The following is a 14672-nucleotide window of genomic DNA, read 5'->3' on the forward strand; positions in this document are numbered from 1 at the left end:
GCTTTGTTAGAAACAACATGTTAGCCTTCTGTCTGATGACTACAGCTACTTGGGATTGTGAATACTAATCTAAGCCATCTGGCAGAGAAGCGTCTCCCTTGAGGTCTTTGGTGAGATATGGTCAAATAGTTCGTAATAAAAGAACACAATTATGACCTCACTGCTAAAAGCTCAAAAAAGATACCTGCACTGACAGGTGCCTTGCAGCAAAGTCTTAGGCCATCAAGCAAATAATGAGGAACAGCTCACTCATCAGTTATGTTTACCTTTTACTCACTCATTTTGGTTAAATATGATGCATTTTAATTTTATTTCAACAATTAGGATATCTGACATTAACAATATATGTAATATTATTTACTCTCAGCTCAAAACTCAGAATAATTAGAGGAGCATTCCTCTTGAGGCCCACAACTGTAAATAGTGTCCTTTGGTAAAACTGTGTAAAACACAGATTACACAGTTGTTGATACTAAGCAGCAATGTGATAATTTCTTTTGTTGTAATTATTCTGCAGAATAACTTGGCTTCAACCTAACATCTGCCTGAGATAGATAACCCTCCATGACACAAACACTTCGGTTTGTCAATTATTTCCATAAGCAGAAGGCCTAGTCAGACTGTGATGGTTGTGACATGTTATTCAGATGTTTAATTGACACTCAGTCATGGCCTTTTTTCTCCTTAACACGACTAGGCAAATATTCTGTTAATGTTTTCATTAAACTTGCCAAATCAGATAAATGCTTATGTTGCCATAAGCATTTTCATCGCAAAACTGTGTCCATGTCTGAGACACTTAATTACACATGAACTGGGTTAGACTAGTTGACTAGAGGCTCTCTAGCAAGTCACTGTACAGGTATCTGCTGTGGTTTCATGCCAAATTACATCTCATATTCCACAACTGTCAAGACAGCTAAATTTGTTAATCCTCTACGCAGGAGCTCTGCAAATTGAGAACAGCGAGGAGTCCGACCAAGGCAAATATGAATGTGTTGCCATGAACAGTGCTGGGACCCGTTACTCCGCTCCTGCCAATCTCTACGTACGAGGTAAAGTCAAATGTCTCTCTCAATTCTTGAATTAATCTGTCATTTCTGTTGTCTCAAACATTTGCAAACCACAAACAATCATGCAACTACTTGTTTCTTTCTTTTTAAATGTTGTTCACTCACCAGTGACCATGCATCTTTATATCTCTTTCTCCCTTTAAAGACCCTGTACCCTCAATGGTACATCCCACACAGGTGATTTTAGTCAGTTTGGATGATTAGAGCTTGTCTCAGGTTTATGTGGGAGTGTGCAGGCTGTGTTTGATTGACATCTTCCTCACTCTCCTGTTAGCTTTGTTGCACCTGCCAGGGTGGGACAGATTACACCTTTATAATTCTTATTCGTGCATAGAGTAATTCCCAGCACAGCTCTGCCCACCTTCAACCTGAGCAGAGTTCTAATTAGCCAGGATAAGTGAAAACACCAGTGGAAAACACTTGCAGGGCCTTTGATTGTTATGTAATTTCCACATTTGATGTCCACATTCATACCTCTGTTTCTCTCTCCTTTACTCTCCTTCAACCATTTCTGCCACTATTATCCTTGCCTTGCCATTCCTCCCATACCAATGAGCTGAACTAACCTCAACCTCCTGTTTGGCTGTGAACTCGACCAGGTGCGGCCTCTGTGAAAACAGCTACATTGAAATCGTTTCCTCCGCTGGCATTGAAAGCCATGCCAGGCCTCCTCCTTTCTTTTTTATTTTGACTGTATCGAAAGGCTCCATTATTCCCTCCCGCACGACCCAGAGCTCCTAAAGGCATGGAGGGGTCTGGAGTTTCAGGGTTTGTTTTTGTTGTGGTGTCTCCGTGAGCAGACTAATGCAAGGCAAGGGCAGCATTGTACCCATCCTTGAAAAAGCTGGTATAGGGGAGAGAGTAGTCTAGGTCAGCCCCTGTGGATAACACCACCATGTCTAATGTACATGAAACAGAATAGCTGCTCCAGTTGTTAGTGTGGGTGGAGAAGGGAGGGAGACAGTGAAAGTGTCAGGGCAAGAAACAGACACACTCAGCTATCACTTCATAATTTTGTTAAAAGCATATACAGTAGTGTATCATACAGGCTATTTTATGGATGAGTTATTCCATTGTCTCTTTCCAAGCTAAAATAAGTAAATTAACGTTTCCCTTCTAACCCAGACAAAAAATGACAAACCACTTCTTAGGAAATGTAAAATGGAATTAATTTTTTTTATTATTTTCCTCTCACCAAGATGTGCGCTACTACTGTTTAGCATCAGTATTTTTCTTAGCATCCAAAAATGTTTTTCCAACAGACAGAACCTCCTCATGGATCAGAGGAACCAGAGGTAAAATCATCCTCAAGGACCGTAGCGGCATCAAATTTACAGATTAAACACTGTGGGCTCCAGAAGGTTTAGATCTTAAATCTTGACAGGGGGAGGTAGTCAGCTAAACAGCAAAGGCGAGAAAGGGATGTAAGTCTCGTCTATTAATCACGGCATGTCTGTCACAGGTGCAAACACAGCCTTTTTTTCCTCTCAGAGGTAATTACAGTAGTTGTGTGGCGTGGCGCCAGCAGGGCCCCCAGGCCCAGCTAGTCTGTAACACCACCCAGGTAGCTGTCAACCCGTTGGCCCCCGACACCAACTTTTCCGCCAGCCTCACCACACTGGTGGAGAGATAGAAATCAAACCAACCGTAACCTTTTAAAAGTGTACTAGTCTGGAATGGAGAACAAAGGCTCTCTGTCTTTGTTACTGCGCAAGAATGAGGAGACGAGACCTGGGGCTGTGCTATCACTGAGCTGGTTGATTGGGTTTAAAACATGAGGGACTCAAGACAAGTGGCCTTTGACATGCCTCTCTTCCATTCCTGTTGTTATGTGTTTTTCTTTATTCTGAGACACCAGAGGGGAGATTTAGGGGCTTACAATGTCTGCTCTCAAGCCTGTAAACATAACAAGCTTTGGAAGCAAAACAGGTCATTTGACAACTGTTACATTTTACCATGTACAAAATTTCCAGCACAAAATTAAAATGATGCTTGTGCTATGAACAAATAAATACGATAATGTTACAATTCTTAATGCATTGTGATATACAAAATATTGCATTTCAGTGCTGAGATTAACTGTCTTTCAATATTCCACTTTTTACTTTTGAGTAAATTATAAGAATCTATCACTTGATTAAATTCACCTCCCTCTAAGAATTTCATCCTTCTTGGGTAGAACAGTAATTTGTAGCTTTGAAATGTCAATAAAATTGCCACTATTGGAGATATGAAAAGATTACCATCGGAGAAAGAATTGTGGTATTATTCTCTCTTTCAACACCCTTCTAACACCGTCCACATACACACACACCACTGTCAGACTTGCATTAAATGTGCTTGTTATGGGTTGGTGTTTTTGTGTCTGCGAATGTGTTTCTGTTTTTTTGCACTCACCGTTGCTACCTGATCCAATTCCTGTCTGCAGGTACACAAACATGCTGCCAGCACCACCGTCACCACCCTTGTCTTGACCTTTTAGAGCCACCAGAGAATGATGTCCTCATATTTCTGTATGGGAGGGGGGTTTAGTGGTGGTGGTGGTGGGGGGGTCTGCTCATGGATTGTTTCTATTTATGTCCTTCTACTTCTCATCCATTAACAGTGTGTGCATGTTTGTAGGTGTGCAGGTGTGTGTGCGCTTTGTGTGCTGTGGGTTCGCTTTTGGTGACCCTCCTCTTAAGGAGGACTCCATCAACGTGGGCAGAATCACAAGCATCCTGTGATTGTGCATGAGCTCTCATTTGTCAAGTGCTTATCCCACAACGGAGGAGGGATGTCAGCTTCTGTCTGCTGGCACTCCTTCATATATCCATGTGACACGTCAATATGTCACAGAGGATAAAGTGCTGTAGCTGGGCTTTTCTTTTACCAAAATATCTTCATGTCTGTTTCTATGTGTGTGTGTGTCTGTGTGTCAGGGAGGGACACTTACAAAATGATCAATTCAGGTCAATTTTATGAAGAAAAAGAATGGGTACAGGAGCACATCTGGTATCCTTTATATCAACAAGTACTCTTGAAGGGGGAGTAAATTCAAAGAGGAAAAAATGCCTTCATGCATAGGTATGGTGAGGCATACAAATTCCAATACCTGACACTTAAATGGATGGTAACTGTTGCTTGTCATTTGATCCCTGAATTATCCATATGGGTATTGATATCAGACATGCCCTATCATTCTATCTGTAATGATAAATAATCCAAATGATTTAACTGCCCAAAAATGCACAAAAATTGTGAAATTATTAAATGTTTCACAGCTAATTTATTTGTTTTATTTGATACTATTGATTTAGACAATGTAATTAGATAATTAATAAAGATGCCAATGAAAAAGAACAATACTAAATCATTTCCCTCTCTGGTACTGTATGTATGCATTATCTGTGCCATGTCACTGACCTCCACTGTGTCTACGGAAACACTGTTCTGTTTCATTGTGTTGTTTTCCTCTCCACTTTTTATCTTTTCATTCCTTTGCTCACCTCCATCAAATCACTTCATCCACAAACAGATCAGCGTGAAGGTTGGTCATTTTCATTTTTAATTCCCTCCCCTAAATTTGCTGCAGATTTTAAGTGAGGTCCACCATCCTTTCCAGCAGCTCTGATGAAGACACCGATATCCCTCCCCTGAAAAACAAAAATATTAAAAATAGCTCTCCCTAATCCATCATAGTATAAATGTGTCACTTTGTCTACTTGTTTGCATGAATCCTTGAATAGTCTTTGCATGCCTTCCAATGCCACTCCCCCAAACCGTGTTTCAATAAGCTTTGCCAAAACTCACAAGCAGTCCCAGTGCAGTTTGTTTAAGTCATTATTAGAGCTCTGTTGTGTTATGTAGCTGTGCATTCTTCCCAACTGCACCCATACCGTCACTGTCAACCACATCCACCAAAAACTATAGCTCCTTTCACCCTCAGACTTTCCATCCGTCTCTGTAGGCCCATCAGAGGTGTGTGATGGATTACTCCGGTATTCAGGTGGCAACCGGATTTGTCAGGTATTTAGGCAGCTACACTCCTGCTCTCCCACTGAGGGACATGGGTATCAGAACTGACAAAGCCGTTCTCAGGGGATTATGTCTGTTTTACCGCCATGGGCATCCTGTACTCAGAGACTGAAGGATGTGATAGGCACATGTTAGCCTAATGAAAAGACAGATATCCCCCCCGCCTTCATGTGATGTTGCAGCAGGAGGCCTTTTTTTATCATTGTGTTGTTTTTTATTGTTGTGTTGCAAGAGTTTAGAAAAAATGACACACTTATGAGAAAAAAGGTCACATCTACTTTTACTAAATGTGCTGTATTACAGCTAATCATTAAAAAATGGAAACAAGTAGTTAATATCAGGAGATTTGGTCCTTGAACCACAAACTTTCAGACTGAACTTCTATTTTAGAGTTAATGAATGATGACATTGACATTGTCCAAGAGAGATAATGTTTTGGAAATTATCTCTTCACTTGTACCATCTGCAAAACACTGCTGCGCAAAGAGCTGACCTATAGAATATTTAAGAATGAGTTGGCAGTGTGCTGACAGGGGGATGATCAGCCATCATGGTAGCCCAGAGCTGCTGCCAGGAAGCCTGGGAGCCTGCTGAGTCTGTGCCAGTTTGCTCAGATATTGATTGACTGAACAGGTTCTGCTATCCTTGGGCACTTTGTCAAGGCAGTTAAATTTATAGGTATCCAGCAAGCAGACAGGCAGAGTGAAGACAGGGCTTATTTTGTGGTTTTGATAGAGTCCCGGAGCCCGTCTCTCCAAGCCGCTCTCAACAGGAGAGAGGCTTCGGGGGAATCGATAACAATTACCTGCCCTCTAGTCATTTTGTTCCACAGCACCTCTCCAAACTTAACCGCACGCCATGAATTATTCACAACATTAAGTGTTCAATATACACAGGCCCCATTGACTGACTGCTCTTAGCACTGTTTAGTCTATGGAATCATGAAAGAATAACAGATACTTTGAGCTTAATGGTTTTACATTAGGGCCGCTTCTCTCAGGTTTCTCTTTTTCATGAGCATATGTTGTGAAAAATAGTTGCACTTGGAGAATGGTACAGTTGTGTGAGAAGACACAGGTGGCCACTAACATAAGTGGAATACTAACGCTTTTTTCTCAAAAGACTCAAAGTAAAGTCTGTCATGCATTAGTCATGCTGGAAATCAGATGTTCAGTCATTTATATGAGAAAATTGGACCAAGTTCCCCCTTTATCTTCTTCTCCCAGCGTACTCATGCTTGTGATCCCATTCCATATCTTTTCTCAGCTCCCGTGCATGCTTTGCTTGAGAATATCGTCCCTGTCCTGTTCCCAGGCTGGTGACACTACTCAGCCTGTCCAGTCTTTGCATTTAAAAATCAGCCTGTGAACCTCAGAATGCTGATGTCATGGCTGATGTTAATCTTTGTGGACTGTTAATGTGTGTCACTTTTTCCTGCATGAAACCTTCATTTATAATGTATAACTTACTAAAATTGTACCTTCTTGTTCATTGAGTCATTTTGTAAACTTTACATTGTTATTAATATTAAATGGTCATCATTATTCTGTCCTTAACCTTTGCTGACCTCTTTACTGTGACCAGTGTTAATTTTTTTTGCCACACACCCTCTGAAAATAAAAAGAACTGGAAAATTTTGATTTACTGTATCTCAGAAATTGTGTGAAACAACCTCAAAACCCAGATTCCTAAAAATATATGAGTGTGTTTTCTGGCTCAGACCTGGGATGTTAATATTTTTATGAGATATCGAGCCAAGTAGTTTAAGCCCACGTGATTGTACAGATTTAAAAAAACAGCAGCACTTCAATTATTTTGGGAAATTCAGATGAGTGTGAACCAGGTCCCCCTTATTATAATGCAGTCCAGAGAACCAGCCTTTTCCTGACTGGAATCTCAAAAGGTGCTTTTGTGTTTTTTTCCATTTCACCACATAATGAGGGGAATAACAAGCATGGCTATAACAACGTTCTGGTTCAAATTAGATCGGGGAGGGAGGGGTGAAGGGTGGGGGAAAGGGAAGGTGGAGGGAGACTCACATTTGAAAATCCATTTTCATGGAGACTGGTGCAAAAGAGCAATTACAGTCAAGGGCTTTTTTTCCAGAGAGACACAGAGATGTTGTAGTGCATTAGGGGAAACAGGCAGTATAAATTCTGCAGGGATAGTTTAATGCCGTTGTGTTTTGAATACATACGACCAGCAGTAGTGAGATACCAGTAGTGGGTCCTCACTAGGGAGCTAAATGTTTGGCTTGTCTTGGTTTTCTCCATAATCAAGGTTAAAGAAGTCAGAGCTCCTCCTTCATACATTCAGAACATACTATGGTAATGTTGAGCATATCATACATTTAACAGGTCTGACACTGATGGGTGTTCACATAGCATTGTCAAGTTAGGTTTTCTTTACCATGTCAAGTGGATAAGTTTGTTGTGGTTGCCAAAAGTTACCTGAAAAAGATCTAAAGTGTGTAAATATGGCAGGCAGTTCTTGTGTATCTTTATTTAGATAGAAAACAAGTCATATGTAAATGCTGGCTGCCTGTTTATTCTGGGCCAGCTTTTCAGTATTGCATGGAGCCACTGCATCGGTGTTTGCCTTGTCCCTGGCGACGTCAACGGGCCCTTCTTGTCTCCATGGGAACCCCCTTTTAATGTCAGCCTATCTGCATATCAGAACTGCACAAAGAGAGGGAGCGAGAGAGTGAGAAAGACAGGCTGAGCAGAAGGAGCCAGAGAGATGGAGCGGGAGGAGAAATCAAACAAAGCCATCACCACAGGGTCCCTCAATGATGCAACTCTCACTACCATTTGACACTCTGACAAAAGAGGGCCAGACATAGTCTCCAGCAAAACTGGGCTATTTTTTGATTATATTCCCTTTTGTAGGCAAGAGGATAAAACACCCCCTCGAAGTTTTCTTGTGAATTTCCAGAGCCATTCTGTGACAGTCCTATTGTTCCCATTGTGCTCGCCTTCACATTCGGACAAAAGCGATCAGCCCTCCATTCTATTAGCTTTTAGTTAGATTTTTGAGTTAGCTTTTAGCCTTGTGGTGTTGTATGGGGCAAGACCATTCATGGAATCACAAAAAATCATATTCACCTTACATATCCTACCTATTCACTATTTTCTCCTGCTCCTCTTCATCCCCTTAGTGCGAAGAGTCCCACCCAGATTCTCCATTCCACCCACCAACCAAGAGGTGATGCCAGGCGGCAGCGTCAACCTGACATGTGTGGCAGTGGGCTCGCCGATGCCCTACGTCAAGTGGACGATGGGCCTGGTGGAGCTGACCAAGGAGGAAGAGATGCCAATGGGACGCAACGTGCTGGAGGTCACCAACATCCGTGAGTCAGCCAACTACACCTGCGTGGCCATCTCCTCTCTGGGCATGATAGAAGCCACTGCTCAGGTCACTGTCAAAGGTGAGAGCTGTTGTTCAGACCAATTCAGACTTGTTGTTCTATCTATCTATCTATGTGTGAGGTTGTTGCGGTAACCATGTGAACTCTGCTGTTGATTTGAGTCACCCACAGATTTGTATTCTGATAATGAAATGTTATAAAACAGAATAAACCACTTTCAAATGTCCTCTGAAACTTCTTGTACATAATTATTGCTGCCCATCACTGTGTTTTTTGTTGATCCTGAGAGGTACAAATTAAAGGCTGTTGCTGTTTGTAGTCTTTTTGTCAATGAGCTTCGATGTCAGGGCTTGTATGTGCTTCTTTGTTGAGTCCTTTTTTTTCTGTATCAAAGTGTTTGTGGGAATGTGGCTCAACCCTCCTGTGTGTATGTGACTCTGGGAGTGTGTTGTCTACCCATTGCAGCCTCTCTTATCAGTTGTCGTCTGTATTGATCCCACTTTCCACTCAACTGATCGATACACAGTCAGTTAGAGGGACCACAGCAACACAGACCCCCTTCTTCAAGGAAGCCATAATGAAGACCCTCTGTTTTGTTTGTATTTGTCATACACTCACAATGGGAACCACTCTTGCAATTTTCTTGTATTGTCAGTAATGACCAGGCCGGTTATAAAACACAAAATTGGGATTTCAGTCTAGCTGTTCTATTCATTTGGGTATAATGGCTGCTGACAGCACTATAAGGATTAGCTTATGAAACAATCATTTCAGTGCTATAAGTTACAGAATGGAGAATTACACAACCAGTTATGTCTTTTCTCCTCAAGAGCTGATTTTAGCTGTATTGTGCCTACATTTTTAGAATCATTGCATTAAATGTGTCAGACGTCCAATTTCTTTCAAATTACCCAGTCCTAAAAGTCTATTCTTGATATCAAAGCTAATACCCTGCTTCTCCCTCCTCAGCCTTGCCAAAGCCCCCCACCTCCCTCATTGTAACTGAGACCACAGCCACCAGCGTGACTCTCACCTGGGACTCTGGAAATCCAGAACCCGTCTCCTACTACATGATCCAGTACAAAGCCAAGTCCTCAGACAATGGCTTCCAGGAAGTGGAAGGTGTGGCAACTACCCGTTACAGCATTGGTGGCCTTAGCCCCTACTCGGAGTATGAGTTTCGTGTCATGGCTGTCAACAACATTGGCCGCGGGCCGCCCAGCGACCCTGTGGAGACGCGCACTGGTGAACAGGCCCCCTCCTCGGCACCTCTGCACGTCCAAGCACGCATGCTGAGTGCCAGCACAATGCTGGTCCAGTGGGAACCTCCCGAGGAACCCAACGGGCAAATCAGGGGCTACCGGGTCTACTACAGCTCGGACCTGACGGCTCCGCTCAGTGCCTGGCAGAAACACAACACCGATGACAGCAGTCTGACTACCATCTCAGGCCTGACTCCTGATATCACCTACAGCCTCAGGGTGTTGGGCTTTACCTCCGTAGGTGACGGGCCACCTTCTGACATCCTGCAAGTCAAAACCCAGCAGGGAGGTGAGCAACTAACCTTTTTTTTTTTCCTGTGTCAGTTGTGTAAAGTTGCCTCTAATTATGCTTACATATAGTGTCAGGCAAGGTAAAAGCTTAGGTTAGGCATGTATAGCTAGCTGAAGGTCTTGTCTTTTATTTGACCAATGTTGTGTGTATTGTAGGGCTCATAAGGCTATTTGTGTATTAGTTTGTCTTTGCCATGCAAATGCCTTCCCATACACTCAGTTTTAGGAAGGTGGTTATTGCTGCTGATACTGTGGAGAAAATTTTGCTTTAGTAATGTGCTCTTTTTATTCCTTTTATTCTTCAACCTGTGCCCTCTTGTCCTCTGTACCCAGTCCCTGCTCAGCCGTCCAGCTTTGAGGCTGAAGCCGAGTTGGACAGCCGCATCATGCTAACATGGCTGTGGCCCGTACAAGACCCCATCACTAAGTATGAGCTGCAGTACTGGGAGGCCGGCTCAGATAACAAGGTTAGAATACAACATGAAGTTATAACTATTTAATGACCTGGTTTTCTCTCCTACTATCTATCTGTCTAGCTGTCTGTCTAGCTATCTGTCCAACTGTCTGTCTGTCTGTCTAGCTATCTCATTTACACTTTCTCATATTCTGCTGTGAGACTGCAGCCGAATGAATCTTGCTCTTTATGATGCAATTGCTCTGAATGGGAAGCAGCAGCTGAAGCAATGTTATTGTAGTGATGCAGTCAACTTCCCAGCTGATGAGAAAGATTTACCGTGGTAACAGACAGCAAAGTTGTTCTGTTCTGGCTCTCAGTGTTGTGGCCCTTCATTCAACTCTGCTGGAACACTGCACCAGTTGTAAACTAGAGGACAATTTGTTTTTGGAAGAAGTTGCTCTCAAATTTGGCTGTATTCTCTATTTGTGCATGTAGAAAGGAGAGACAGCAGTCTAGGCTCAGTTGAAGATTAATTCCTCCATACAATGTCCACACAGTACAACAAATACTACCACTTTAGCTCAACACATGAAAAGACATGCATGACTGTCTTTGATTTGAATTCAGTGGCATCTTTCTGTCTGTCTAATTTGAAACCCTCCAGATACATGTGACATTCAATCCAGCGGGGTCCTATGCTGTGGATGGTCTAAAGCCTGACACCTTGTACCGTTTCTCGCTGGCAGCCCGTTCTGAAATGGGTTTAGGCGTCTACACCCAGGCCATCGAGGCTCGCACCGCCCAGTCCAGTAAGTCCATAGTTTTTCTCCCTTGCGTTGTCTCTCTCATCTGTCTTATCTCTTTTTGTCCACTAACCAGTGATTTTGTAGAGTAACAGTCACCCACAGCCGGCTGAAGCAGGTTTAGGTTTAGGCAGCACAGAGTTGAGTTTCATAGAGCTTAAATCAGACAGCATTGGCAACTTGAATGTCAAGTCAATTTCAGCACAACATAAAATGCTGACAGTGCAGCCATCCCGGTCAGCCTCACACGTCCATCACCTCCCCTCTATCACCAACACTAACCCTCCTGTCCATCTATTGGAGGGAAGGCCTTGTGTTCAGTGTCAAAGGTACGTTTAATGTGTCTTTTCCCCACATTTGTGAGCTGTGCTGTGTTATTTTTCCTCATATCATTATGTGCTTTTACAGTGCCAGCACTCAAAATGTCACTCTCTGCCAGCTGACTGCTGATTTTTTTTTGTGTGCAGTGCATTTGTGCTTTGCCCACATTCTGTATAGAACTACATTTTATTAAAAAAAACAAAAGGTTTACATGAATAATTGTACCTAAATGCAACTCTGAAACTGGATGTGTACAGTTTGGCCCCAATACTGATCCTTAGGATTGGCTCGGTACATCTCTAGTGAACTAATTGGTGTTGGTAGACATTGTGTTTTACTTAGCAGCGGTCAGTTCAAACCCCAAGCCAGTAGTCATTAAAAGTTTTTTTTTTTTAAATACCGAAATTTTATTGGTACATTTTAAATAGACACATTTTCAAATGCCTCCAAAGAAATTCCAAAACATCAGATGAACAGGAATGCTCCACATTAAAATTTCTGTGCAGTCAGTAACAGGATCACTGTGGCTGCAACATTAGAATAGAAAAGAATACAAGATACTAGACAGAAGGTATGGATATTCTTTTTGAAATCATTCCCCATGAGGATGCACAAAATCATTGAAGAGCTAAAACCTCTGACAACCACAGAGTTATATAACTGGCAACTGAGATCACGAGTGGTGATGAGCATTTGGAAAACAGAATTTGGATGTCATGCAGCAGGAGGATGGTGTGCATGAAATAAGCGACAGTCTTGGGAAGGTTCTGAGGCAAATAGGCAGTGGGAAAGTGTGACATTTTCTAGTACTGCATTTAAATGTTTACTATCATTTTTTAACAATCAGAGCAATGAACATAACTGAGCTGTATTCGTATTTGTTTGCAGTTTATATATGGACAAACAGTACAGCTTTACTACACAGCTAAGGACTTGACATACTGTAAAAGTTGCATGATACTTAAACCGAAAACTGAATGGGAAATTGTACAAATAACAGTGATTAAGATCATTGAAAATCATTAGTTCAAGGTGTAATTCATAATCAGATTTTAAACAAAAGGTTATCTCCAACGGCAAAAATCAGAACACCGGATGGAAGCCAAATCTTTTACAGTAATACATGAGGAAACACTGGACAACAACTAAATGTAAGTAATTGTATGGTGATGCTCTCAGTGTTTTGTTTACAACATTTATGTTAAATGAGGTAGATAGATGTGCTTTATCTTCTTCATCTATAATTTTATCTCCTCCCCCTCTTTGTCTTGCTCATTTTTGCCTCCGAGGCATATGTATTTCCTGTGGTGTTGTCCTCCCCTCATCCAATTTGACTTTGATCTAGCAGATTTTTCATCAGGACCTCAATATCACAATCTATTCTGCAAATCATCATCTGTTTTGATTCAGTATGTCACCTTTTCGTAATACACGTGGTGTTGTCAGGTCTTTGTAGTTTTCTGTCCACTCTCTTGTGGATCAGGGATCACCTGATGAGACTCGTTTCTCTGCTGTTTAGCCCTAATGTTTTGAAAAGGTAGAGTTTCATGTTCTGGCATTAGTCTATTGGATTCCTATTTGAGCTAACTGTTCATTGCTCTGCTTATTAAAAAACAAATGCTTTATAAGAACACCTTGCTTTGAATTTTATTTTTCTTGTTTTGTTTTGTTCTCTTTTGAAGTGGCCTTTTTGTATAGTTGAATAAGTTTGTGATTGAGTTAGATGCATGTAATTTATGAATGCTATTGTGTTTGTTTTCAGTGTTGTTCTTGTTCCCTATTTTAAGATTGTTTATTGGTTTTCTGTTTTTCTCTGGACTTGAGAGTTTACATATATTTTATACTGCAGCTGTTGTAAAAAATTTAATCTTATTTATTGCAGTAATCTTATTATTCCAGACTTCAGGTGTAGCTATAGATTACTAACTCTATATAGTCACATACTGTATATGCTATTTGTGTTTATACACATACTGGGACATACCAGAAGAGTTTGTGACTAGAAAGCATAGCAGGGTGAGGTGGACAGAATATAACTGAATCTGGCTTGTCGATATTATATCTATACATTAAATAAAATAATTGTGTTGATGTCCTGTTGGCCCAGTAGTTTTAAGACCAAAACCATAGTGCTACAACAATGGCAGTTCGATTCTGGTCATTCAAATCCAAAGGGTTAATAACAAAGTAGCATGTTGGTGTGGTAAATCTGGAACATTTAGGAATTTGCCCCATTTGATAATCATAACAATATTGTTTTCCATTACAGTGGCTACAAACCAGATGTCGACAATAGCTGGAATGTTCATAATTGTTAGTGATTATGAAATGATTCATGTATGACTTCGGAGACAGACCAGTATATCTCAGCTGCAGAACTGAGCAGGGTCTGACAAGCACTGTCATGAAGCCCAGAGCTTCTGCATCAATGTGCGAACACCAGTCAACACTGTCAAGCACTCGTTCACACACTTGCACATCTATGGCCAGTTTATTGCTCCCCCTGCATACTGCGAGAGGCAGCAGAGAGGGCAGTTAGGGACAAATTACGTCTTTATAAAAACATTGCCTTGTAAAATTTTGGCAGATTTTATATTCGGTTCAGCCCACCCTGTAGTTTTGTGGCCTCTCGCATAAATGTAGTGCCAAACACAGCTTCAGCAGTAGCCTGGTAATGTGTTTTTGCAGCCAATCTCTCAGTCCAGAGGCAGTATAGTGTTTAGTATGGAAGCTTTTTGTATTCAGTAAAAAAATTTAAATGACATATTCAACTTGCAATGTAATATTATCGAATTTATCACCTGCAGTATGAGTGCAAATTATTTGTGAACAACAGATTTTATTTTCCAAGCTTAATTTGTAATGCCTGTCCCTATTTCCATTTCATAAAAAAAAAATGCATATGTAGTGCAACAGAAAATACAAAAATCTGCTCAAAGGGAAATGTGTCAGATGAGCAGGAAAAATATACAGTTTCAGATTTCATTTGAATCTTAATTTTGCATACTGTAGGCGGTGAAGCTCAAAAATATTACAATGACATTTTGAATTTTACATTTTAATTTTCATATTGACTACTATACAAAAAGCTTTCAGTTTTTTCTTACGTTTGCTTGTGTTTTTGTTTATTTTTTGTTTGCT

General features: G+C 41.2%; 1 protein-coding gene across 1 annotated transcript in view; it reads left to right on the top strand.

Annotated features, from left to right (window-relative positions):
• LOC122886346 (receptor-type tyrosine-protein phosphatase F-like) overlaps window positions 1-14672 on the top strand; it is a 164126-nt gene that overhangs the window by 94943 nt on the left and 54511 nt on the right. The window contains 5 exon segments of the mRNA XM_044218389.1: window positions 945-1055; window positions 8248-8517; window positions 9427-10008; window positions 10344-10477; window positions 11072-11216. Of these exon segments, the coding sequence (XP_044074324.1) occupies window positions 945-1055; window positions 8248-8517; window positions 9427-10008; window positions 10344-10477; window positions 11072-11216 (1242 nt within the window).

This window comes from Siniperca chuatsi, linkage group LG13 (genome assembly GCF_020085105.1).
Source record: "Siniperca chuatsi isolate FFG_IHB_CAS linkage group LG13, ASM2008510v1, whole genome shotgun sequence".
Classification (NCBI taxonomy): domain Eukaryota; kingdom Metazoa; phylum Chordata; class Actinopteri; order Centrarchiformes; family Sinipercidae; genus Siniperca; species Siniperca chuatsi.